This window comes from Bos javanicus, chromosome 5 (assembly GCF_032452875.1).
Source record: "Bos javanicus breed banteng chromosome 5, ARS-OSU_banteng_1.0, whole genome shotgun sequence".
In the NCBI taxonomy this organism is placed as follows: domain Eukaryota; kingdom Metazoa; phylum Chordata; class Mammalia; order Artiodactyla; family Bovidae; genus Bos; species Bos javanicus.
The window spans coordinates 76,002,943-76,027,472 of NC_083872.1; the positions used below are offsets into that span (position 1 = coordinate 76,002,943).

General features: G+C 45.8%; 1 protein-coding gene across 2 annotated transcripts; it reads right to left on the reverse strand.

Annotated features, from left to right (window-relative positions):
- Positions 1-6,630: 6,630 nt before the first annotated feature.
- Positions 6,631-24,523, reverse strand: CIMIP4 (ciliary microtubule inner protein 4). Of its 2 annotated transcripts, XM_061417390.1 has the most exons (7): positions 24,383-24,523; positions 24,223-24,309; positions 22,081-22,140; positions 18,572-19,023; positions 16,402-16,546; positions 6,979-7,089; positions 6,631-6,784 (listed from the first exon to the last, which is right to left on the reverse strand). In XM_061417390.1, exons 3-7 carry the CDS (start codon positions 22,100-22,102, stop codon positions 6,696-6,698), a joined length of 819 nt encoding a protein of 272 aa, XP_061273374.1. In that variant the 5' UTR covers positions 22,103-22,140; positions 24,223-24,309; positions 24,383-24,523; the 3' UTR covers positions 6,631-6,695. The 2 variants fall into 2 exon arrangements, with proteins under 2 accessions (XP_061273374.1, XP_061273375.1); XM_061417391.1 differs by lacking the exons at positions 24,223-24,309; positions 24,383-24,523 and adding an exon at positions 23,666-23,801.
- Positions 24,524-24,530: the final 7 nt, after the last annotated feature.

Below are 24,530 nucleotides of genomic sequence, written 5' to 3' on the forward strand. Positions count from 1 at the left end.
TTATTACATGCCTGAAAGAGGGCTATGTGCTATGCCTGATCCTGGACATGCATTTTCTCAGACAGTCCTGAGACTGGTGTTATTTCCCCTGAGATAAAGGAAAATGAGTCTCTGATAAGCAAGGTGATCTTCTCAGGGACTAGAGCCCAGCTAGAGAGTCATTTATGGCTGCAGAGTCTCTTGTTGCCTCTTGGATTTCCCCTGGACTTACTGTGTGCATGCATGCATGCATGCTCTCCCTTCAGTCGTGTCTGACTCTTTGTGACCCCACGGACTGTAGTCTGCCAGGCTCCTCTGTCCATGGGATTCTCCAGGCAAGAATACTGGAGTGGGTTGCCATTCCCTTCTCCAGGGGATTTTCCTGACCCAGGGATCAAACCTAGGTCTCCTGCAGCTCCTGCATTGCACACAGATTCTTTACCGCTGAGCCACGGGGGAAGCTGGGACTTATTACAGCTGCTGCTAGCTCCCATTTACCACAGAGACAATGATTCCCGGAGGGAGAAGGCAGAAAGCCTCTTCCAGCCACTCGGGACTGTCACTGACAGTTTGGATTTGCAAAGCTGACCATGTGTACCGTTCACTTTCAGATTAAACAGGCGTTCACTCAATTGGGCCTTAGCTTCCACAGCGATAAAATGGAGCTATGAATGAAGAGCTGGAAATACATGGTTAGAAAGGTGTAATTAAGTGGTCTCTGGGTCCCCTCTTTAGCACATACACGCTGGATTTCTAAGGTCTAAGTACTTTCCTGTAATTTAGAGACACTACCAACAGGGAGTGAGCTGGACTAGGATAACAGCCAGGTAGAGCAGGTCGCCTGAGTCCCAGGATAGAGCATTGGAAGTTGCTTTTGTAGGTTTCTCCCTCAGGTGGTACTTGAATATCACAGAAAATATGAAGACAGATATGAATCACTTTGAGTAAATGAAGTCCTGCAAGAATGGAAGGATGAATAACTTTTCCATTCTATGCACTAATGCGACTTAAGACCTGGTCCCTGTACCTCCTAGAAACTTAAGAATCACCATGTCTACCATCTAATGGGCTTCCCTCGTAGCTCAGTCAGTAAAGAATCTGCCTGCAATGCAGGACACCCGGGTTCAATCCCTGAATCAGGGAGATCCCCTGGAGAAGGTAACGGCAATCCACACCAGTATTCTTGTCTGGAGAATCCCATGGACAAAGGAGCCTGGCAGGCTACAGTCCATGGGGTCGCAAGGTTGGACACAGCTTAGCGACTAAACCACCACCACCATCTAATGACCTCAGAAACACAATGAACAAGGAATGCTGTTGGAAACAGCACCAGTGAAATTAAGGTCTCATTTAAGTTTTAAAAGCTGTGCATGTTTTATTTTGCCCAGATTGCAGCTTCTCTCTCTCTCCAGAATATTCAATGTTTAATTAAAAAGGGCTTCTCTTAATGTCCGGAGATAAAATCTTTAACTGAAGCAAAGGCATAAAATGTCTTTGTTCATTTGTTCATTTTGTTCAAATTGAAATTGCTTGTTTAACTTAAAATCACCTTCCCCACATTCTGTTACTCAGGCTCTTCCTGAGCATCTGAGCTCTCTCAGAGGGCATCTTGCCAGCTCTCGCCAGCAGTTACAGGAAACAAAGCAGTTACAGAAACAAAACAAATGTAATGTGAAGCTGAATTTCTGCAGTATCCTTTCAATCCACCTTCCATACTGTGAAGGTGGAAAATTGCTCAACTCTGACGAGCAATGAAGCTGTTGGGTGTGTGCTTTTTGAAGGTTACATAAATGGCACATTTCATACTGTAAGGCTCATTCTGCAGACTGTCATTTCCACCCACTATGATATATCGAGAGATCTTTCCATGCTGGTGTATGTAGATGTGGTTCGGCCCTTTCCACTGTCATAAATTACCCGCCTTGTCCATTCTCTGCCTAACAGATCCGTGTGTTGTCTTGCTGTTACAAACAATGCTGCAATGAATATCTTTGCATGAGGTTCCTTGTGTGCATTTTTCAGAGTCTCTCTAAGCCGTGCAGAAATTGAAGTGCTAAGTTGTAAAATTTAATTTCAACCTTGCTAAATTCTTCCTTGCTGTTCTGGATTCATGATTCATGGAGTGTATGTGACTTCTCATTTCTCTCCTCACCTATACTTGCATTTTAATGTTTGCCAACTCTATGAATTTATTGTTTTAATTTGCATAATGGTCTCTAATTATTGGAGGTATTGAGCATCTTTTCAACTTGGCTATGTGGTTGCTTCTGTCATTATCAGCCCTTTGTGTTCCAGCCAGACTCTAAGCTCCTGGAGGGAGGATTGGATCTCACATCCAAAACCCTCAGAAGGCACAGTCCCATCTAAGTATAGATTCTCTTTCTGTGAACCTTTCCCCCTTGACCTTTGTGCCCCACCTTGGAGTCCTACCCTCCAAGATTAACAAATAAGCAGCTCCCCAAATAAGCATGCTAGGTTTGTGCTCACACAATATCTTCAGTCTGGAATGCTGTAACTCTTCCAGGCCATTTGAACCTGCCTACTCATGTCCCAAGGTTCACCTCAAGATCTTCCTCTTCTATGAGGTCATCTATGAGCCCCCAGCCCTCTCTCCCACCCCAGGTTCATCTCTGTGCTTCCATTGGCCCCATATGACCTTCTCATGGCATGTGTAAAACTTATGAGCGTCTTTGATTGATTCGTCTCTCCACCAAACTTTGGACTCTTTGAGGACAGGCACCATGTTTTATTCATCTCTGAACTTCTGGTTTATTGTTCAGTACTGGACAGAGGGTAGATGCATAGTATGTGTTTGTCAGATGGATGGATGAGCCTCAAGGCCAGCTCCTTCCACATCAATTCTCTGCAGACTGTGATGTCCTTAAGGACGAAACTGTATTAATTCATACCATTGTGCCCTATGGTGGCTAACAGAGCCAAGTGATTATGGCCCTCAGTATCTATGATTGCCTGGTAGATCAAAAAACAACTTTGGACAGAATTTCCTGAATTTTCCACCCCAGCTTCCTGCTGGAGAATTTCCTTGGTCTCTCCAAGCCTCAGTTTCCTCATCTTCATAAAGAGGATGATAATAGCATTGAGGATGGCATAAGGATGAAATAAGGCTGTGTGTATGTAAAGCACCTGGCACACAACCACAAGCATCTGGCATATTATAATTTCTACATCAGAACAGGATGGGGTCTACTTTAGCTACAATTCTCTAGATGGCTCATTTTTTTTTTCAGTTGCTGTATGTAATGAGCAGATAGTTCAGTTCAGTTCACTTCAGTCGTTCAGTCCTGTCTGACTCTTTGCAACTCCATGGACTGCAACACGCCAGGCTTCTCTGTCCATCACCAATTCCTGGAGCTTGCTCAAACTCATGGCCACCAAATCAGTGATGCCATCCAACCATCTCATCCTCTGTCGTCCCCTTCTCCTCCTGATTTCAATCCTTCCCAGCACCAGGGTCTTTCCCATTGAGTCAGTTCTTCACATCAGGTGGCCAAAGTCATAGCTCAATCAGTAAAGAATCTGCCTACAATTCAAGAGGCACGAGTTCAATTCCTGGGTTGGGAAGATCCCCTGGATAAGGAAATGGCAACCCACTCCAGTATTCTTGCCTGGAGAATCCCAAGGACGAAGGAGCCTAGCAGGCCACAGTCCATGGGCTCGGAAGAGTCGGACATGACTTAGCAACTAAACCACCACCAGACTTAATTGATAAAACAGTGGCAGGCTCTGAGAAGACAGAGCAGATAGTAGCTACTCAATAGCTACTATTGAATCCAGATGTTCAAGCTGGATTTAGAAAAGGCAGAGGAACCAGAGATCAAATTGCCAACATCTGTTGGATCATCGAAAAAGCAAGAGAGTTCCAGAAAAACATCTACATCTGCTTTATTGACTACACCAAAGCCTTTGACTATGTGGATCATAACAAACTGTGGAAAATTTTTCAAGAGATGGGAATCCCAGATCACCTGACCTGCCTCCTGAAAAATCTGTATGCAGGTCAAGAAGCAACAGTTAGAACTGGACATGGAATAACAGATTGGTTCCAAATCGGGAAAGGAGTATGTCAAGGCTGTATACTGTCGCCTTGCTTATTTAACTTCTATGCAGAGTACATCATGCAAAATGCCAGGCTGGATGAAGCACAAGCTGGAATCAAGATTGCCAGGAGAAATATCAATAACCTCAAATATGCAGATGACACCACCGTTATGGCAGAAAACGAAGAAGAATTAAAAAGCCTCATGATAAAAGTGAAGAGGAGAGTGGAAAAATTGGCTTAAAACTCAACATTCAGAAAACTAAGATCATGGCATCTGGTCCCATAACTTCATGGCAGATAGATGGAGAAACAATGGAAACAGTGAGAGACTTTATATTTTGGGGCTCCAAAATCACTGCAGATGGTGACTGCAGCCTTGAAATTAAAAGACACTTGCTCCTTAGAAGTAAAGTTATGACCAACCTAGACAGCATATTAAAAAGCAGAGACATTAGTTTGTGAACAAAGGTCCATCTGGCCAAAGCTATGATTTTTCCAGTAGTCACGTATGGATGTGAGAGTTGGACTATAAAGAAACCTGAACAAAGAAGAATTGATGCTTTTGAACTGTGGTGTTGGGAAAGACTTTTGAGAGTCCCTTGAACTGCAAGGAGATCCAACCAGTCCATCCTGAAGGAAATCAGTCCTGAACATTCATTGGAAGGACTGATGCTGAAGCTGAAACTCCAGTACTTTGGCCACCTGATGTGAAGAACTGACTCCTTGGAAAAAACCCTGATGCTGAGAAAGATTGAAGGTGGGAGGAGAAGGGGACGACAGAGGATGAGATGGTTGGATGGCATCACAGATTCCATGGACATGAGTTTGAGCAAGCTCCTGGAGTTGTTGAAGGACAGGGAAGCCTGGTGTGCTGTAGTCCATGGGGTCACAAAGAGTCGGACATGAGTGAGTGACTGAACTGCTCTGAACTGAAAGATGAAATCTAGTTTTTCTCACAGAAGAAGAGTGTCTTGCAGAAATTAGGTACCTAATATTCGAAAGCTGAGCTGAACTCAGTGTTACTGGGTACACAGTAAGGTACCCAGTAAATATTAAATCAAGCCAAATTCACTTCCCTGTACTACATCCAATCCTACCTTAAAGATGTCACTCCTGTTTGTGGAAAAAGGGGCCCGGCCCCTTTTTCTGCCAAAGATACACTTTTGATTTTTCCAGAGGATGATGGTCACTGTGGTAGACAGTTATTGTGGTGAGTCCCCAGTGAACTGTTTCTGCTGATAGGAATGCCCTTGTTTAGCCACCTCCCACTAGAAGTTTGACTTGACCGTATTTGTCTCTGACCACAGGGACATTAACAAGCCAGTGTTAAGACATGATAAGTTCTAACACATTGAGTCTTGTCTCCTTGAGAGACTACTTCTTGGAACACAGTCACCGTGCCAGGAAGAAGCCCAAACTGCCACAAGGAGAGGCGGAGCTCCAACAAAGAAAAAGTGATGCCCAACCAGCCTCCAGCTGAGGCACAGGGTATGTGAGAGAAGCAGCCATTTTCACAGCAGATGCCCCATGGAGCAGAAATGAGCCATACCTTCTAACCCTGCTCAAACTGCACAATCTAAGTAAATAAATGATTGTGGTCATTTTAAGCTCCTAGGTTTAGGGTTGGTTTAGTGCAAATCAGTGATCTTGGCGTTGGGGAGTGCTATGTCTTGGAGACCCACCAGGTTATAAGCTTCGGGATCAGATGGCAAGCATGACTGTCTAACCTGGAACCCCTTCTCTGGGGATTCTTCCTTGGTGCCCCAATTCTGAGGTCCCTCCTCTCTTGTTACCAGGGGCCCTTATTGGTTCAAGATAAGTTTGACTTAAACAGTGAGAAGATGCCCAGGTGCACATTATAAGAAGTTCAGAGGGAGTGGGCGGTGGGTATTGGTTGGGGGCGGGGAGGAGTTCTGGCCAGGAGAATGGCGTTCCATGAGGTCATGGGGGACCAGATTGTGCTGCAGTGTCTGCAGTTCCTTTAGTCATAGGGTATCTGCCAAGAGCTGTCTGCTCTGCACGTTTCTCTCACAAGAGGAGCAAGGAAGGCTCCCAAGCTTTCCAAGTAGAGAAAAGAATTTCCCAGAATGCTCCACACACCCGCACCTTTTCTTGCATCTCATTGGCCCAAGTTGAATCACATGCCCCTTTCTGAACCAATCACTTTGTGTGTAGAAGGAAGGGTTAGAATTTCTGAAGACCAATCAAAATTACCCCTGGATTGGAGGAGGCGTGGCCAGTTCCTCTGAAGTCCATTGGATCTTGGGGAAGGAACCGATTTTTGGAAATAATTGGGGTTGTGCTATGGAGGCCGTGCAGTAAGATCCAGCAGGGGTCCCCTATAGGAGCCCTTCGCCCCGGGCGAGGCACCCCGGGCTTGAGCAGAGTTCCATTCTGCTCTCACATCCTTTCCTGGAATTATGAGGGAAACGTGTGTGTGTGTGTGTCCCCAGGAGGAAAGGCTGGGGTTGGGTGAGGAGGGAACGGTAGTTTGGACTGTTAGGGCTTCTGTCCTTTCTCAGTAGGTTTCTCCAGCACTATACATTGCCCTCTCCCGCAACCTGAAGAGAGGAGCCAAGCAGAGACAAAGGTTCGGATGTGTGCCTTTCTTTATTAGCACTTTCTCTGAGCAGAGGGCACCTCTCCTGGGTTGCATCTACTTTGAGTTCTTGTTTTTGCTCTTTTCTTTCTCATCCAGTGCTTTCTGCAAGTTCATGTTCATCGCATTTTTCTGGTGCCACCGTCCTGCAGAGCGGAGAGAAGGAGCCAGCACAAATCACCAAGAGGACCTCTGGAGTGTGCAGGTACCAGTGGCAACCCATATGTCTTCCGGGCCCACCCCAGGGCTCTAGCTGCTGTTGTGTTTTCTTTCAGGACCTTCGGCCAACACACCCTACCCAGGGAGTTCCCTCCTCCCCCAACCCCAGCTTCCCACCTACCCAGATCATCCGTCTTCCTGCCATGCCAGTGCTCTAAGTCCCTCACCGATTTCTCAATCACCTCGGGGGTGTAGGAAGCCTTCATGAGGCTTTTCGTCTCCTGTGGGGCCCCTATGGAAGCCCATGAAGAAAAGAAGCCCCAAGTCAACAGAGGTCAAGTACTGCAGGGTTCATATTTGGGTGTCAGTTTCCCCTGTGGATCATGGGTTGTGGAAGGGCAGAGGTTAGGAAGGGTTAGGCAGAGGAAGGCTGGCCTGGACTCAAACCCGAGGGCCATCATTTATGGACACTATGGCCTCAGATAAGATTTTAATCTCTCAGAGCTTTGATCTCTTGATCTGTTCAAAAGAACAAAATGTTCTCACAATTGGGAAGATTACATTCCTTGGAGCAGCTGGCATGTGGCAGTTGGTACCTATATTTTCATTTAGGTCTGTGTGTTAAGTTAAAACACACACAAGGAAATAGTTACCATGATCAAAAGTCAGAAAAATCATCAGAGGACCAAATTCCAAAAGACACAAAGATTTGAATGATCAGTTACAGAATATAAAATTATTGTCATTCAGTGTGTAAAGTTGTGAAAAAGAGAATAAAAACATAAGCAAAGAATAAAAAACTACCCATAAAGAACAGACAGGTTAGTAAAAGAAGCAAATGGAATTTCAGAAATAAAATATAATAGTTGAAAGGTAATGGGTTCAATCCCTAGGTCAGGAAGATCCCCTGAAGGAGGGCATGGCAACCCACTCCAGTATTCTTGCCTGAAGAATCCAACTGGACAGAGAAGCCTGGTGGGCTACAGTTCCTAGGGTCGCAAAGAGTCAGACACAACTGAAGAGACTGAGCATGCACACACAATGGATGGAAAATAAAATAAAAAGAAAGGTGATGATGGATGGTAAGAGGCTTGGGATTTGCTTCAGAATTATCTGGGGTGGGAATGAATGGGTGGGTGAGGAAAATGATGAAACAAGATTAGTTGTGTATTGATAATTAGTGAAGCTGGATGGTAAGTGCAATATCTGCTTATTAAACTCTTCTCTACTTTTCTTTAAGTTTGAAAATTGACATCATAACTTTTAAAAACAAATTCAATGGACAGGTAAAAGAGCTAATTAGATACAGATGAGAAAAAATGGTAATCTAGTAGATAATATCTAAAGAAATTAAGTAGAATGCAGCATAGAGGGGGGGAAATAAAGATGTGGAAAATAAAAAAACTGTTAAATAAAGAGTAAATGAGAAGGCCTAACATATGTCTAATTGTAGTTCTAAAGGAGAGAGTGGAGAAAACAGGGAGAGACAATATTTGGAAAGATAGTGGCTGGAATTTTTTCAGAATTTATGAAATACATGAATCCTTAGATTCAAGAATCACAATTCCCCAGTCAGTTTAAGCAAAAAGAATTCCTTACCTAGGTACAATCAAGTAAAATTTAGAATACCAGAGACAAAGAAATCTTAGAAATAGCCACAGAGAAAAGACAGATTATGAGAATAATAATGAGTTTAAATAACCATCCAAGTGAGGAGGAAATAAATTAGCATCATCAAAGTGCTGACAAAAAGAAATCAACAATTTCGAACTGTTTACAATAACTCTTCCAAGAATAGGATAAAATAAAAATCTTTCTGAGCTTAAAATTTACCAACAACAGGGATTTCCTGGCCAGTCCAGTGGTTAAGACTCTGTGCTCCCAATTCAGGGGACACAGGTTTGATCCCTACTTGGGGAACTGAGATCCCATAGGCCACACAGCTTAGCAAAAAAAAAAAAAATACCAACGACAGAATCTCACCCCAAAAATCTTCTAAACAACATAATTCAGAAAGAAAAAATAATCCCAGAAGGAAAAAATCTGAGGTAAAAGAAGGGATGGTAGGCAAAGATATTGGAAATCTTGAATAAATCTAAATACACATCAATTATAACAACAGTACCAATGTTGAATATGTGGAGCAAAAGAATGACTGTGACAGTTAAGTATTTTTGAAGATTTAGCAGGTGCTAAGCACAGACAGTTTCATTCAAAGCTTTACAGAACTTCCTCACTGAATTTTCCCAACAACGCTAAGAAGTGTGGTTATTACCCCCATTTTGCTGTTGAAGTCACTGAAGCACAGAAAGGTTAAGTCACTTGTTTAAAGTCATGCAGCTGGGAAGTGAAAGATGGAGGACTCAAACGCGGACCCTGTGGCTGCAAAATCCACAGCTTAAACTACTTTGCTTATGTAGAGTAAAAAACCTGTAAAATAATCACACATTAGCTGATATTGGAGGGGTGGCAAGAATAAAGGTGAAGCATTCTAACACCTTTATATTGTTCAGAAAAGCTGAAATACCTTGATTAACTTTAGAATTTGCTAACTATGCATGTAAAAATGTCAAAGATAGGAAATTCACTGGAGGTCCAATGGTTAGGACTGAGCTTCCACGGTAAGGGAACTAAGATCCTGCAAGCCACACAGTTCGGCCAGAAAGAAGAAAACTCAAGGATAAGCACTGAGAGAATAGGAAGAATAAGGACAAAAATTAGATTGGGCGAAAAAAAGAAAGCTCACTCAAATCCAAAACAAGGGAAAGAGAAAAAAAGCAGCATAGAAAAATTAGGTCAAACAGAAAGTACAAAATAAGACCATAAAAATAAATCCAAATCTATCAGTAATTAAAATAAATATAAATGGAGTAGACCAGCTGTTTAAAAAACAGATGATCAGGCTATAGATGTTTTAAGATATATATTATTTAAAGCACATTTAAAGCAAAAGGACACAAAGAGAAAATAAACATGGAAATACAGAAAAGGATTAATAATCACAAAATCACAAAGCAATCTAGTCACATGACATTAATATTGGATAAAATAGACTGTAAAGCAAAAGCACTGTAAGAGATAAAAGTAACTGCAGTTCATTCCGGTGACATAATAATTCTAAACTAGCTGCCCTGGAATAATCACGAAATTGGTAAAGCAAATCTGACAGAACTACAAAGAGCAATCGACAAGGCTGCTATCATAGGGGAAGACTTGAAGGTACATCTTTTAGTAATTAATAGATACAGAATCCTGAATTCAAACTATTTTCAAATATATATTGATTATCTATAAAAATTGACCATCTGCCAGATTATAAAGCTCCTCATTTGAAAGGACTGCATCATTACAGGTCGTGTTCTCTAATGATGATGCTATTGAGAAAGAAATCCACTTTTTAAAAAAGTGATTTTTATGGTGTTTAGTATTTATCGATTTAAATGTTTACAGAACACAATGTTAAGTCAGAGACTTGGACTGAAGCCCTAAGGCTAGTAGAGATCAGATAACAGACTGAGCTGTGAAATAACTCCTGGGGTCACTTGGGGAGCTTGACACATTGCCTGAAAGTTTGGGGTGCACTAAGGCTTGGAACAAGAGGCATTGGCCCCAGATAAGAATGCACCAGGCATAATAACTCAAGTGCAAGGATGTACATGCATGTGTTTCCGTGAACCAGATGTGAGCTAGTGGAGAGAGGACCAGCCTGGAGCCATTTTCAATCCTGCCTCTAATCTGGTCCTCCTCACTGATTCTTCTGCTTCTAGTCCTGCCCTTCTGGGTTCTGTCCTGTAACACTACAGCCAGATGGATCCTTGGAAACAGAAGTCACTCCTTAGTACAAAATCCTACAGTGGTTCCCAGTAAAAGGGCCAGGAAGAGTCTATGTCCTTAGCATGGCCCCTGTGCCTGACTGCTCTTCCCCTGCAATCCACAGGCTGAGCCCCACTCCTTCTGGTCTGTACTCAAATGTCTCCTGCCCAAGAGGTCTGACACTATAGAGAAAAGCAAAGGGATTGTTAACAAGAGTCAAACAGGGACTTCCTGCCGGTCAAGTGATTAGGACTCAGCACTTTCACAGCCATGAGCCAAAAACATCAAAAAAATGGGTCAAACAAAAGTGAGATGAGGCAGCTGGGAGAAATACAGGAGAGGCTTCCAAGGGCCCTGTAAAGCCACCCACTGACCCAGGAGGCGGCACACAACTAGTTATTATTATTCTTTATATTCTACACAAAGACTTTATACACTCTTCTACATGACAGCCTTTACAATTAAAAAAAAAATAATGCATCTGTTGTTTTATCGCTATGTCTAACTCTTTTGTGATCCATGTGGACTATAGCCCGCCAGCCTCCTCTGTCCTTGGGATTTCCCAGGCAAGGAGTGGGTAGCCATGCCCTTCTCCAAGGGATCTTCCTAACCCAGGGATTGAACCCTCGACTCCTGTGTTGGCAGGTGGATTCTTTACCCCTGAGCCACCCAGGAAGCCTGATAATGCATCTATACTAATTTAAATGTATTTAATACAAGTTTGGTTTAATATTTAAAAATCAGTTACTATAATTTACCACATCAACAGATCAAAGGAAAAAATCATATGATCATCTAAGTAACAGCTGTATGACTTCCCTGGTGGTCCAGAGGTGAAGACTCTGTGCTCCCACTGTGGGGGTCATGGGTTCCAACCCTGGTCGGGGAACTAAGATGTTGTGAGATGCAGCCAAAAATAGAAAAACTTTATGGGGCTTCCCTGGTGGTTCAGTGGTTAGGACTCCACCCTGCCGAGGGTCTGGGTGGGGAACTCATCCATGCAAGCTGAGCAGTACAGTCAAAAAAACTAAACAAAAACAGCTGTAGAAATAGTTAATACAACTCAGCACTCATGCACGACTTTTTAAAAAATTAAAGTGCTAGCTAACTAGGAATAAATGGAGCCCTCAATCTGATAAAAGGTACCTTCAAATTCCTTTTAAAATATTGGATTTAATAGTAAAATGGTAGACTCAAGAAGCAGAGAGGGATACCTGCTTATTTGCACCATTGTCCCAGATAAACCAGCTGGGACAGATGGTACAAAGATGGAATAGAGCCTCATGGGTAATAATGTGAACTCTGGTCCCAGGCTGCCAGAGTTTAACCCCAACTCTGACTGTTCCTAGATGTGTGGCCTTAAGCAAGTTATTTAAGCAAGTGGCCTTAAGCAAGTCATTTTTTCTGTCTTAAAAAGGTGGCAGGGGCAGATTATAGCAATACTGCCTAAGGTTCTTATGAAAATTAAAATGTATATAAAGTACTTAGAGCAGTGCCTGGCTCATGTTACATGCTACACATAAATAGAGCCATTGTTATTATTAAAAATAAGAAGCCCCAAAGAATCTACAAACAAATTATTGGAATAGGTGAATTGAGTAAGCCCTCTGGATATAAGATTAATGTACAAAAATTAAAATTGCTTCTGTGTATATAAGCAGCAAAGTTAGAAAAAAAATCACATTTTTAAAAAGATACTATTTGCAATAAGCAGCAAAAAGTAGATAAATAAAAGATTTTTCAAAGCAAGTCTAACAAAAAGTTGTGTAATCTTTGTAGAAAAAAAATTTTTTAAGTGTTACTGACACATTTTGAAGGTAGATTTAAATTAATGGGATTGTAGACCATACTCATGGATTGGAAAATTCATTGTCAGAAAACTGACAACTGCCCCTAAATTGAGCTGTAGATTCAATGTATCAATACTTTCAATCAAAATGCCAACAGGATTTTTCATGGATATTGACAAGCTGATTTAGAATTTATATGAAGAGCAAAGAGCCTAGAATAAGCTATGACATTAGCTATTCCTGCTGGTGGTGGTGAAGGAGTGGGGAGTGAAGACAGCCCAACCAGATATCAGGCCACTTATAATACCCTGATAATTAAAAGTGTAATATTTGACCAGTGGACAGAATAGAGAGCCTGGAAACTGATCCATGCACATAAGGAAACTTGATGGAGACCAGTTGTACCACTGCAGGTCACTGGGGGCCAAAGATGAGATAATTCAGTAAAAGGTACTGAGAAAATAGGATTTTCACACCAAGGAGAAATTAACAATGAATCCTTGCTTCACACTGAAAACAGAAATCAACTCCACATGGATTAAAGACTTAGGTGTGAAAACCAAAACTATATAAAAGATTATCTTTATGACTCAGCATGGCATAGGATTTCTTCAAGCCACTCCTCGTGGACCCTTCTCTATCTCAGTAAATAACAATCTCATCCTTTAAGTTGTTCAGGTCAAAAACCATGACATCAACCTTTATTCCCTCTCATGCACCCAAATCCATTGGTTAGTATATTGTGTTTGCCCTGCCTTACACAAATCGCCAGGCTCCTCCTGCATCAGATCACCTTCACCACTACCTCCCTGTGCCGCCATATTGCACGATGTGTGTGCGTGCTCAGTCGTGTCCGACTCTTTGTGATCCCATGGACTGAAGCCCATCAGGCTGCTCTGTCTATGGGATTTCCCAGGCAAGAATACTGGAGTGGGTTGCCATTTCCTCCTCCAGGGGATCTTCCCACCCCAGATATCAAACCGGCATCTCCTAAATCTCCTGTGTTGGTAGGCAGGTTCTTTACCACTTGAGCCACCTGGGAAACCCATTCTTGCACAATGGTACCTATCAGAGTCATAAAATGCAGCAGCCCTGCTCTCTAGACCAAGCCCCCATCATTTACCCCACTTGGATTTTTGCAGGCACCTCCTCGCTGGTCTCCCTGTTTCTATCCCAGCTCCCTGTGTTCTCAACACAGCAACTGGAATGATCCTTTAATCTAAGTCAATGCCATTCTCTGCTTAAGACCCTCCCTTGGCTCCTCATCTCACTAAGAGAAAAGACCCTCCTGCGGCCTTCCCCACCTAGCCTGCTTCTTCCCTCCCACTCCTGTCCAGCCACAGGCGCCTCCTCAGCCTGGAGCAGCAAATGCCAAGACCAACCTGGGCGGATGGAGGGGGATGGATGGGTGAGGCATGCTGCTGGGTGCAGAAAGCAACGCCCTAATTTGTAAGCCCTTGCCAGTTTCTGGAGTTGACCCTTGAACAGTATGGGTTTGAAATACACAGGTCCACCTATATGTGTATTTTTTTTTTCAATAAATATAGTACCTGCATTTTCCTTCTATAGATCTTTGAAAATTAACTAGGTGTAGGGGAAGTTTGTGTTTGGTTATGGGTCACCATACATGGAAACAAAAGAACTAGGATTTGAGTCCTGATTCTGTTTCAACTATCTCAGCATCCTCCCTTGGGTGAGTCATTTATCAATTCCTTTGTTTTGGGGGCAGAGATAGTAGTACTTGGATTGTTGACTGTGTGCTGGGGGTACTGGTGGAGCAGTGGTTGACACCCTGACTCTTCTGTGTTCAAAGGTCAATTGTAGGACTATGGCCAATTGTAAGATAGCTTATGATACCAACAATTTGGTAAAATCTAACCATCACCTTTTAGAAGCTGATGCAAGCTAGTTTGCACTGGCTCCATGGGTTTGTTTGCTCCCTCGGCGCAATTGTGTTTCTCAGACTGGCTGAAGTGTGCATGTGCATGTTAGTCGCTCAGTCATGTCCGACTCTTTGTGGTCCCATGGACTGAAGTTGGCCAGGCTCCTCTGTTCATGGAACTTTCCAGACAAAAATACTGTAGTAGGTTGTCATTCATTCCCTTCTCCAAGGGCTCTTCCCAACCCAGGGTTCTCCTGCATTGCAGGCAGATTCCTTTCCGTGTGACCACCAGGGAAGCCCTGGGTAAAGTATACACAGATGCTTTTCATATCATTCTTTTAAAGGTATGTAGAGAGACTTCCCTGGTGGCTCAGACTGTAAAGCATCTGCCTGCAATGCGGGAGACCTGGGTTTGATCCCTGGGTCGGGAAGATCTCCTGGAGAAGGAAATAGCAACCCACTCCAGTATTCTTGCTTGGAAAATCCCATGGACAGAGGAGCCTGGTAGGCTACAGTCCATGGGGTCGCAAAGAGTCAGATACGACTGCGTGACTTCACTTCACTTCAGACATCACCATACATAAAATTATTGAGCGATAATTGTAATGGAAGGCCGACTCCCAAGACTCAGAAAGGGACAATCTGAGGCTGTATTCTCTCTTCTCTCCCCAAGCACTACCCTTTCTTCAGGCTCAAAGGAAAACTCAGAACGTTTTCCAGTGGTTGTCTGGTTCCTTGGGTGATGAGGATCTGAGCCAGGTAGGGGGTTGCCAGGCCCTGAGGACACTGAGAAGGCATAGAGGAAGGAGGGAGGAAAGAAGGGGGCCAGAAAGACTTGATATTTTGCAATGAGGCCAAACTGGAATGTGGGGACAGAGAGACGCTGCTCCTTGCTCACTGAGGACCCCCATCCGAGCAATCAGTTAGACCCCTGGGAACAGGGTCATATTTTGGGAGGTGACCAAGTACTGGGAAAAGACTCTGGGGCTTTGCAGGTGGAAGAAAAACCTGGATTTGAGTTTCAGATCCACCTTGTATGACCAAGAAGCCCTGGGGAAATTGTTTCCCATCAGCCTGTGAGACGGATCTAGGGGTACTCCTCTGACAAATAGGACCTCAGAGGCCCACAGGACTTGCTGCAGATGTCTTGGCCTCCAACCCACACTTTGCCCCGGAGGTGCCCCTGCTGGGATCTGGGAAAGAAAAATACTGGCCTGTCAGATAGTAAGCTGGTTCCTCATAAAATCCTGTTATGTTATAAGCCCCATTGTACCAAGAAAGTACATAAAGAAGGACCGTAAAAAAGGCTGAGTGATGAAGAATTGATGCTTTCAAATTGTGGTGCTGGAGAAGACTCTTAAAGAGTCTCTTGAACTGCAAGATGATCAAATCAGTCAGTCCTAAAGGAAATCAACCCTGGATAGTCATTGGCAAGATTATTGGTGAAGCTGAATCTCCAATACTTTGGCCACCTAACGGAAAGAACCGATTCATTGGAAAAGACTGTGATTCTGGGAAAGATTGAAGGCAAAAGGAGAAGGGGGAGGCAGAGGATGAGATGAGTAGATAGCATCACTGATGCAATGGATATGAATTTGAGCAAACTCTGAGAGACAGTGGAGGACAGAGGAGTTTGGCATGCTGCAGTCCATGGGGTCGCAAAGAGTTGAACATGACTTAGCAACTGAACAACAACCACCAAGAAAGTTGGCTGAGGCTCAGAGAGTTAAGGATCCTGCCTGAGGCCATACCCATTGGCTAAGCTGAACTTTGAACCCAGGAAGGCTGATACTGTCCCTGTAATCAAAGTAGGCCAGACCAGAGATGCACTGGCCTCCTCTTGGCAGATTAGGACACCAGAGGTACAGGGGGGAGGTAGGGCTGACTGCCAACTGGGAGGGACCATCTGCTCTGTGAGGATAGACTTGCCAGGGGACTGGACATTCCCAGCACTTGGCACAAAGCCTGGCATACAGAGGGCCCTTGGTGGCTGTGAAATGAGAGTCCCTGGGGGTGTATCCTGGGGTCTTAGATTCCTCTGGGGATCCAGGTCCTTCCTGGCCCAATAACTTGAAGGCTGTGGGTTTTCCTAGCCCATACCCTTGTCTTTCGGCCTGACCTTGAAACAAGTTTGACCGCATGTTGTAGCCCAGATCATAGTAGTCTGAAAAGATGGAGGTAATTTCCGTGGGGCTCTGGATCCTGCTGGGCCATGAGCTTGTCCTCTTCTGGCCCTCCAAGGCTTCCCCGATGGCCTTTCGAGCCTAAGTAGGAAGGGAAGGAGGGAGAGAGAAGACAAAAGGTAGGGAGGCAAAGTGAATCCCACATCTCCCCTCGAATTTCTCCTCCCTTGGAGCCTGCCCTCACCACTCCTCTCCACCCTAAGCCTGCAGCCTTCAACCAACCACAGTCCTGGGAGCTGGCGTAGCTGAACGCCCTCACCCTCCCATACCACCTCAGCTTTCACATGGGCCTCAGGCATCAAGGAAGAAAATGATCATGAAAACTTCTCCCTACCCTGAACGTGTGAATGTGTCAGTTGCTCAGTCTTGTCCAACTCTTTGCGATCCCGTGGACTATAGCCCACCAGGCTCCACTGTTCATGGGATTTTCCAGGCAAGAATACTGGAGTGGGTTGCCATTCCCTTCTCCAAGGGATCTTTCTGACCCAGGAATCGAACCCAGGTCTCCTGCATTGCAGGAGGATTCTTTATCGTGTGAGCTACCAGGGAAGCCCTATGGAACAGCAGCAGGGGACATCTTTATAAGGTGGTATTATTTCCACTATTTATAAAGAAGGAAACTGGACCTCAGGGCAGGGACTCAATCCAGCATACAGCTAGAGAAGGAAGCCTCCTACAGTGGTAGGAGTGGTTGAGCCCAGGCCTAAAAGCCAGGAACTGGGTTTGGGTCCCAACTCTGCCATATACCAGCTGCTAATTTGGGCAAGTTTTTGCTCCCTTCTGGGCCTCAGTTCCCCTACTCTTAAAATGAGGGTGGGGGCAGAACTGGGTGGTCTTTGAAGTAACTTCCAGTTCTGATATTTGCTGGCCTGATGACACTTGTGATCTGGGTCACAGCTGGATTCAAAACAAAACAAAACACAGATCTCTTGGTTTAAGCCCAAGACAACGATGGCCAAAGAGAGAAATGGCACGTTCCCTAGGCTAAGAAGGGCAGAGAGAGATAGAGACCATACTGCCAACCTCAAGATGGGGGCAAGATCCTCCAAGTGGAGTGGGGGGTTTAGGATTTTGACCTCCCAGACTAACAGGAGCAAGGGTCTCCCACCTTAAGATGATAAAGTAGAAAGGGACCCACCCACAGCCTTTCTGACCCTAGCTCTTCTACTTGTTCTGTGTGACCCCAGGCAGATCACTTCACCTCTCTGAGCTCCAGATTTATCATCTGTTAAAAAAGATGGTGAAGGACAGTGGAGCCTGGTGTGCTGCAGTCCATGGGGTCTAAAAGAGTTGGACATGACTTAGCTACTGAACAATAGCAAAAAAAAGAAACAATGACTAGTGCCTGGCCTGCTGTACAATGTGTCCGTTATGAGGGTTGAGAAGGTGACTTTGAAAATATGTTTCAAAATGCCTCAAAATATCTCTGTTTGACTAGAAGTGGCAGGTAGGCAGGTGAGCTTTCTCTCAACTTTCAATTGATCAGCACTGAGTTCCTGCAATGATGTATCAAGTGGGGGGAAAGGGCCAGCATCGATTGGTGATGTCTGCCGTGAATTCAGGCTCTGTTATTTGCCAGCCTGATCTAGTCAGCCTCACTTGACAGATGTAGAGACTGGGTTCAGAGAGGAAAAGTAGCTATACAAAGTCTCCCAGGATTCAGGGGCAGAACCAGGATTCAAACTTAAATCTTCTGATTCCCAGTCAATCCTGTCCCCTTGAGGAGACTTAAGTTAAAAGCATCTAATTCTAACATAAATCTTGTAAGTGCAAAATCATTACAGACCAGGGCTTCAGAATCTGCCAGACAGTTTGGATCCCGTTTAATTTGGGTTAATTTACTTAAGCCTGCTAAAGCTTGGGCTTCTAATCTGTAAAATGAGGATTATTATAGTACCTCCCTCACTGGGAAAATTGAACGGTTAGATGTGAATACTAAACAGTGCACAGTGCCTGGCCCATAGCAAGTGTGCAGTAAACACTACTCTCTGATGATATTATTACAGGGACTCTGTACTCAAGAGCAACTTCCTTAGGGGTCCTCATTGCCCATCTCCATGCTTGACCCTCCTGCCACCCTTAGCTTCCTGTGCCCCGTTCTGACACCTGCTCTTCGGAGACCAGCTGGTCCACCACGTTGCTCCCAAACTTGTGACGAATGTTGTTGGGAATGCTGCTGCCGCTCTGGCCCTGGGCCCCAGCGTTGGGGTCTTCCTTCGGCGCCTGGCACGGCTGAGCCCCTTCTCGTAAGGAAGCCCTGCTCTCCCTCGAGGAGGGTCTGAAGCTCCCTTTCTTCAGGGATTCCGGGTCTGAGTCCCTCCAGAGGGATCCCCGGCTGACAGCTGAAGGGGGTGGAGGCGGGATCTCCTCCAGGGAGGCCCGCCCCAGGGAGCTGCTTCGGGGGCTGTCTCCTCGGTACAGGGATGGCTTCACGGAGACCGGGGCCTGGTACTTGAGCTTGGAGGTATCCAAAGAGCTATGGGCAGCTCTCCAGGGGTCCGTGTCCTGCTGGCCTTCCTTGTTGTTGTTCGGATGGGCCCTGGTCAGAGTGGTTGTACCTGAAAAGGGAAGAGACAGGAAAGGAAGGAGAGGAGACAGACAGATGCAGAAAGTGGAGGGTAGGAAAACGATGATGGGAATGGGGAGGGGGAATAGACAGACAACCCAGAGTAGAAAAAAAAGATGGTATGGGGTGTTGTGGGGGGGCGCGGGTAGGACGGAAAGAAGTCCCGGGAGACAGAAGTATGGGTGAGAAATCAGGAGAGAGACCAAGAGAGTGGGTAGTAGCCTGAAAAGTGTCCCACTGGACAAGGCAGCCCTCACTGTTTTTGACCACAGGGGTTGCAGCCCCAGCCTGACCAGCCTTGAGGCTAGCTGTGTGACCTTCAGAAAAGGAGGTGACCTCTCTGTGCTTAGTGAACTGACTCCATTTGGTTAGTTCCTTACTGCACCTTGAACCTCTTCCATCCACTACCCCCGACCCCCAACAATCCAGTGAGCAACTGTGAAAGCTGGCAGAGGGTGTCTTTCGGCTTGGCCAAATCACACAGCTAGAAAGTACTAGAGCTGGGTTGGTCAGCTTTTGTCCCCAGTTAGAGCTGCTTCCCAACCCCACTTCTCTCCCCTGTTCTCCAGCTCATGGAATAGTGTCATCCCAGCCACTTCCGGGCTCTCACACCCCATCTCTCCCCTTCCCTGTCCCCATCCCCACTCCTGCCCTGACTTCCAGTTCCCGGGAATTTCCTGCCCCAAGCCCGCAGTTCTGCTCATTCTCTTCCCTGATCCCTGGCTCCAGCCAAACTGCCACTCCTTCCCCACCACACCTCATGATGTCCAGCCTCCCAGCCTTTGCTCAGACTGGTTCTGCTACCTGGAAGTCCAGCTCCTCCTTTCTCCTGAGTCAAAATCCTCCAGGTTCTTCCCAACTCAGCCCCACCAGGACACTGACACCCACCCCAAGCTGGTGGAGCCAGTGCCTCCTTTTTAACTCCACAACTCTGTTCCCAGCACGCTCCATGCATCTCTCTGGGTTTTCCCCTCTGACCATCCTTGTAAGATTCAAACCCTGTTATTTTCTCTCCCTGATCGGGGAGGGGAGTCATGGTAGTGGGTCCACAGGTGAGTCGGTCCTGGGCCTCCCCTCAGCACCCACCAGAACCCTGTGCATCAGAGATTGCTGGTGGCTCCCATCGGTGAGGGAGTGAATGAGTAGATGGCTGCAGGGGAGTCAGACCCAGGTCACCCTGCAGCTCATCAATTCTGAAATGTCCTTTCTTCTCACGTTAGCATCCTTGACATCCGGCTGCATCTGACGATCAATGCGCTCTGGTCTAACCAGCAATATTTTCTTTCTTAATGACCAGTAACTAAGTAACAGTTCACCTTACAACCCCCTGAACAGTGACTTACAACACATTTTATATAGCATTTTACACGTGGTATATAATAAACACCTTCATCCTGGGCAAAATACAGAAGGCAGGTCTGTCTCTGCCCCCTCCCCACATACAGCCACCCCCATAATCTTCAGTCTCAGGTGGTAGCTGTCCCTCCACAATGTTTTGGATGAATCCTCTAGTACTCCTGAAAGAAACACAGCCCTGTGGGCTCAGGAGGAGCCCTGCCCTGAGCTGGGCTTCCATCTCCCCACAAGCACAAGGCAGGGCCATGGTTGATCAGGCCGGTGCTGAGTGCTCTTACTGCTGTCTGCCTGCATTTTCTTGAGAAGGTTCACTGTCCCCATCCTGGAAGCCTTGTCCCCAGAGGCGCCCTTTTCTTGGCTGCCTGTTTGTTGGCCAAAACCACAAGACAGGAGGGAGGGAAGGCAGTTTGGTCTGGGGGAACAGGTTTCTCCTCTTTTGTGAAGACAACAAAAGGGCAAGAACAGGATACTCTGACTTCAGCTCCATGGGGGTAATGATGGTAGGGAGGAGAATAGTGAGAAGGAAGAGGGCAAGTCTCCAGGATCCATACTCCTGTTTCTCCCAGGCTGTGCTACTGCCTGCCTCCTCTAACACAGTTTATCTTAACTGCCTGCTCACCCTCCACGTGCCCTTTAGGGTTAGGAGAGCTGCAATGGCTGGGAACATATCTCCTGCCCCTAGCTCAGAAAGCCAATGTGTGTGTGTGTGCTCAGTCACTTCAGTCATGTCTGACCCTATGGACAGTAGCCCACCAGGCTCCTTTGTCCATGGGATTCTCCAGGCAAGAATACTGGAGTGGATTGCCATGCCCTCCTCCAGGGGACCTTCCAGAGCCAGGGATTGAACTCACATCTCTTGCGTCTCCTGCATTGCAGATGGATTCTTTATGCACAGAGTCACCTGGGAAGCCCAGCCAAATAAATGAATAAAAAAAAAAATATATTGCAAATAATTCCCTGGCACTCCAGTGGTTAGGACTCCACACTCTCATTGCCGAGGGTGCAGGTTCGATTTCTGGTCGGGGAACTAAGACCCCCACAAGTTGTGTGGTGGAGCCAGGAAAAAAAAAAAAAAGGAACAATAATGTAGTGATTAAAGCAGGATCCTAGTTCCTCCTCAAGGGATATCTTTGAGTTTTTCTGCAGGAAATAAGGTCTCCACCCTGGTGGAGGATGAAAACTTCAGAATGGAACACAAGATTCCTAGAGCACCACTCTGTTACCTCACTACTACCCAATCAGAAAGAAGTCACACACCTTACAGCCTTCACCCCAAAGCCTATAAAATCTTCTGCCTGAAAACCATTGAGGAGTTCAGGGGTTTTGAGCGTGAGCCACCCATTTTCCTTGCTTGGCCCTGTAAGGAACTTTTTTCTGCTCCAAACTCTGATGTTTTAGTTTATATGGCCTCACTGTGCCATGGGCACATGAACTTGTGTTTGGTTACAAGAGGGGACACTAAGGTGGGGTCATAATCCCCAAGACCAGGCAGATGGGAGGGGATCAGCAATCCTCTGTGCCCTTCCTCTTCCTTCTGTCTTCAGATAGAAGCCTCAAGGAAGTCGGGGCCACACAGCAGGTCTAGAGGCCAAAGCAAGACTAAGAGGGGGAGAGGTTGGTCCTTGCTGTCCTCAGGGGGTCCCTCCAGAGGCCCTGCATGTGCATTCAGCATGTCCCTGCTTGCCCATCCTACCTGGTCGGTGGCCCAGCTCCATCGGCTCTTGCTGTGGAACAGGTAATTCCAAGCTTAGTCCTGCAGACAAAGAAACACACAGGGTCATCTCAAATGACAAGACTCTGTAAACAAAGATGAATGGAGGGCTGAACAGGGAGGCCTGTGGCCGTCTGCCCAGCCCCTGACCGGAGGGCTCTCTGTGCTGCCTCCATGGCTCTCTGGCACCAAGGAGCCCCCTGCTCCATCCACCCATCACCCCTGGCACTGGACCTGCTTCCTGGACCCTGGCAGGCTGGATCACCCCATCTCCAGTGCCTCTTTCTCAAGGAACCTGGGGTTCCTCTTCCTCCTTTGCAATCTTTTTCTTCTATTTCCTCCCCCATCTGTACCACCCAACCCTCTCTAGGGGCCCCCAGCAGGCCCCTAGCTGGGAGGTGCATTGCTCCAAGCCCTCCATCCTGGATACTACTTGCCTTCTGCAAATAGGATTTTGTCTATTTTCACTAACTGGTCATTTAAAGAGAGGAACCAGCTTGGCCAACATGGAGGAGAGCCAAGAGCAGGAATCGACTCTGGGATAATCTCTGTCTTTCTTCCAAAGAACAGGCCTTTGGGTCAAATTTGAGGGCCAGCACTGGCATCTTAAAAGCCTCTGCAGCTTTCAGGTTTATATTCCTTTCTTCTAAGTGAATTTTTTTCTTTATTCATATTCTCTTATTCTTTTGCATGTGTTTTTAAAGGACTTTTGTGAAATTTGTAATATGAATAGGATAAAATGATTTAGGATAAATGGTATCTAAGTGGTTATCTTTTAATAAGGAAAACATAGAAGCATTAAGTCAGAGCTGGAAAGGGTCTTTGAGATTAGTTAATCCAATCCCTTTATTTTACTGATAAATAAACTGAGACTCAGAGGGTGTGATTTGTCAGGTCACCCAGCGAATTGGTCTCTGCCAATAAACTCAGAGAGGTTAAGAACCAGATGAATTGTATTCTCTTGAAAAATCACCCCAAACAAAACACCCTATTAATTTTGACTTAATTGTTTGGTGATTGTGCAGCTTCTGGTATGACTCTTTAACAATCCTTAGCCCCCTGGTATTCATACACTGTGTTTCCCCTCAACTCTTGAGTCTGGGCTGGACCTAGTGACTTGCTTCCTTTAAAAAAAAAAATTATTTCTTTTTTGGCTGTGTCGGGTCTCATGGCATCATGCGAAATCTTGCGTTGTAGCAAACGGACTCTAATTGTGGCTCGCAGGCTTAGTTGCTCTAAGGCATGTGGTATCTTAGTTCCCCAACCAGGGATTGAGGTTATGTCCCCTGTGCTGCAAGGCAAATTCTTAACCACTGAACCACCAGAGAAGTCCTGGAAAGGATGCTTGTCATCAGAAGCTAGACGGTGGGCTGAGGTGGACTGTGACTTCTGTCTTGTTCACAATCTCTCTGACTCTTCCTGGCTCTTCTTGTGCTGATGGAAGCAGCTTCTGTGTTATGAGCTGCCTTCTGGAGAGGCCCCCATGGCAAAGAACTGAGGGCCTGTGGCCACCAGCTCAAGAAGACCTGTGACTCTCAGTTCAACAATCTGACATGATGAGTCTTACCTTGGGCATGGTCACAGAAAGAGGTCCTTCACTAACTGTCCTTTGAGATGAGACAGAAGCCCTGGCCGATACTTTGATCACCGTCTGTGAGAGATCCTGAGACAGATGGCCCACTGAAGCTAATCTGTATTCCTGACCCACAGAAACTATGAGGTAATAAATGTTGTCTTAAGTCACTCAGTTTGGGGGTGATTTGTCATACAGCAGGAGATGACAAATGCATCTCATGTGTTAAGCATTCCTCCATCTAGGTGACTAGCCTCTTTTCACGAGGACTCAGTGAGGTGTTTGAAGAAAGTGTTAACTCACCCTCTTTCACAATTGGAGAAACTGAGGCTCAGAAAAGAAATAGGACCTCTCGCAGGTGGTGCTGAAACCAAGCCCCACTTCTGTCTCCTCTGAGTTCTCTTTCTGCTCCTGTCCCTGTTTCCCATCTCCAGCTACCCCCTGCCCCTGATATGCCCACTGGAACTCCCCATCAGCTCCAGTGACACCCCCAGTCCAGAGTGGCCTGGACTGGTTTTAACAGAAGTATAGGCTCACTGCCAGTTTCTGACCTGGAGAGAAAGATCCCAAGAGACGTTGGTCAAGGAGGGAGGGAAAGTAGATCCCTTGCAGTCTGGGAGCTCCACTCACAAGCAGCTCTGCATAGAGAGAAAGAAGATGAAGCCCCGTGTCCTGGCAGACTCCTGGCCCACTTCAGGGTCCCTGCCTCACCTGTCCACTCTCTCTCATAACGTCAGAAAACATGTGAACTGCCCTGGTGTGTGCCGAGGCCCAGGAGTGCAGATCTGTGCTGCACAACTGCTGCTGGAGACCAGTGGATAGTTGCTGAGGAGCAGCCCACCCCCGTCCATTGGAGTTG

Excerpts from the sequence above, each read along its gene's own strand:
- CIMIP4 (XM_061417390.1), bottom strand. The coding sequence starts at position 22,102 with ATGGAGCTGGGCCACCGACCAG. Across the intron at positions 19,024-22,080 it reads GGAGCTGGGCCACCGACCAG|GTACAACCACTCTGACCAGG; the intron begins GTAGGATGGGCA and ends TTCCCTTTTCAG. Across the intron at positions 6,785-6,978 it reads CAGGAAGACGGATGATCTGG|GACGGTGGCACCAGAAAAAT; the intron begins GTAGGTGGGAAG and ends TCCGCTCTGCAG.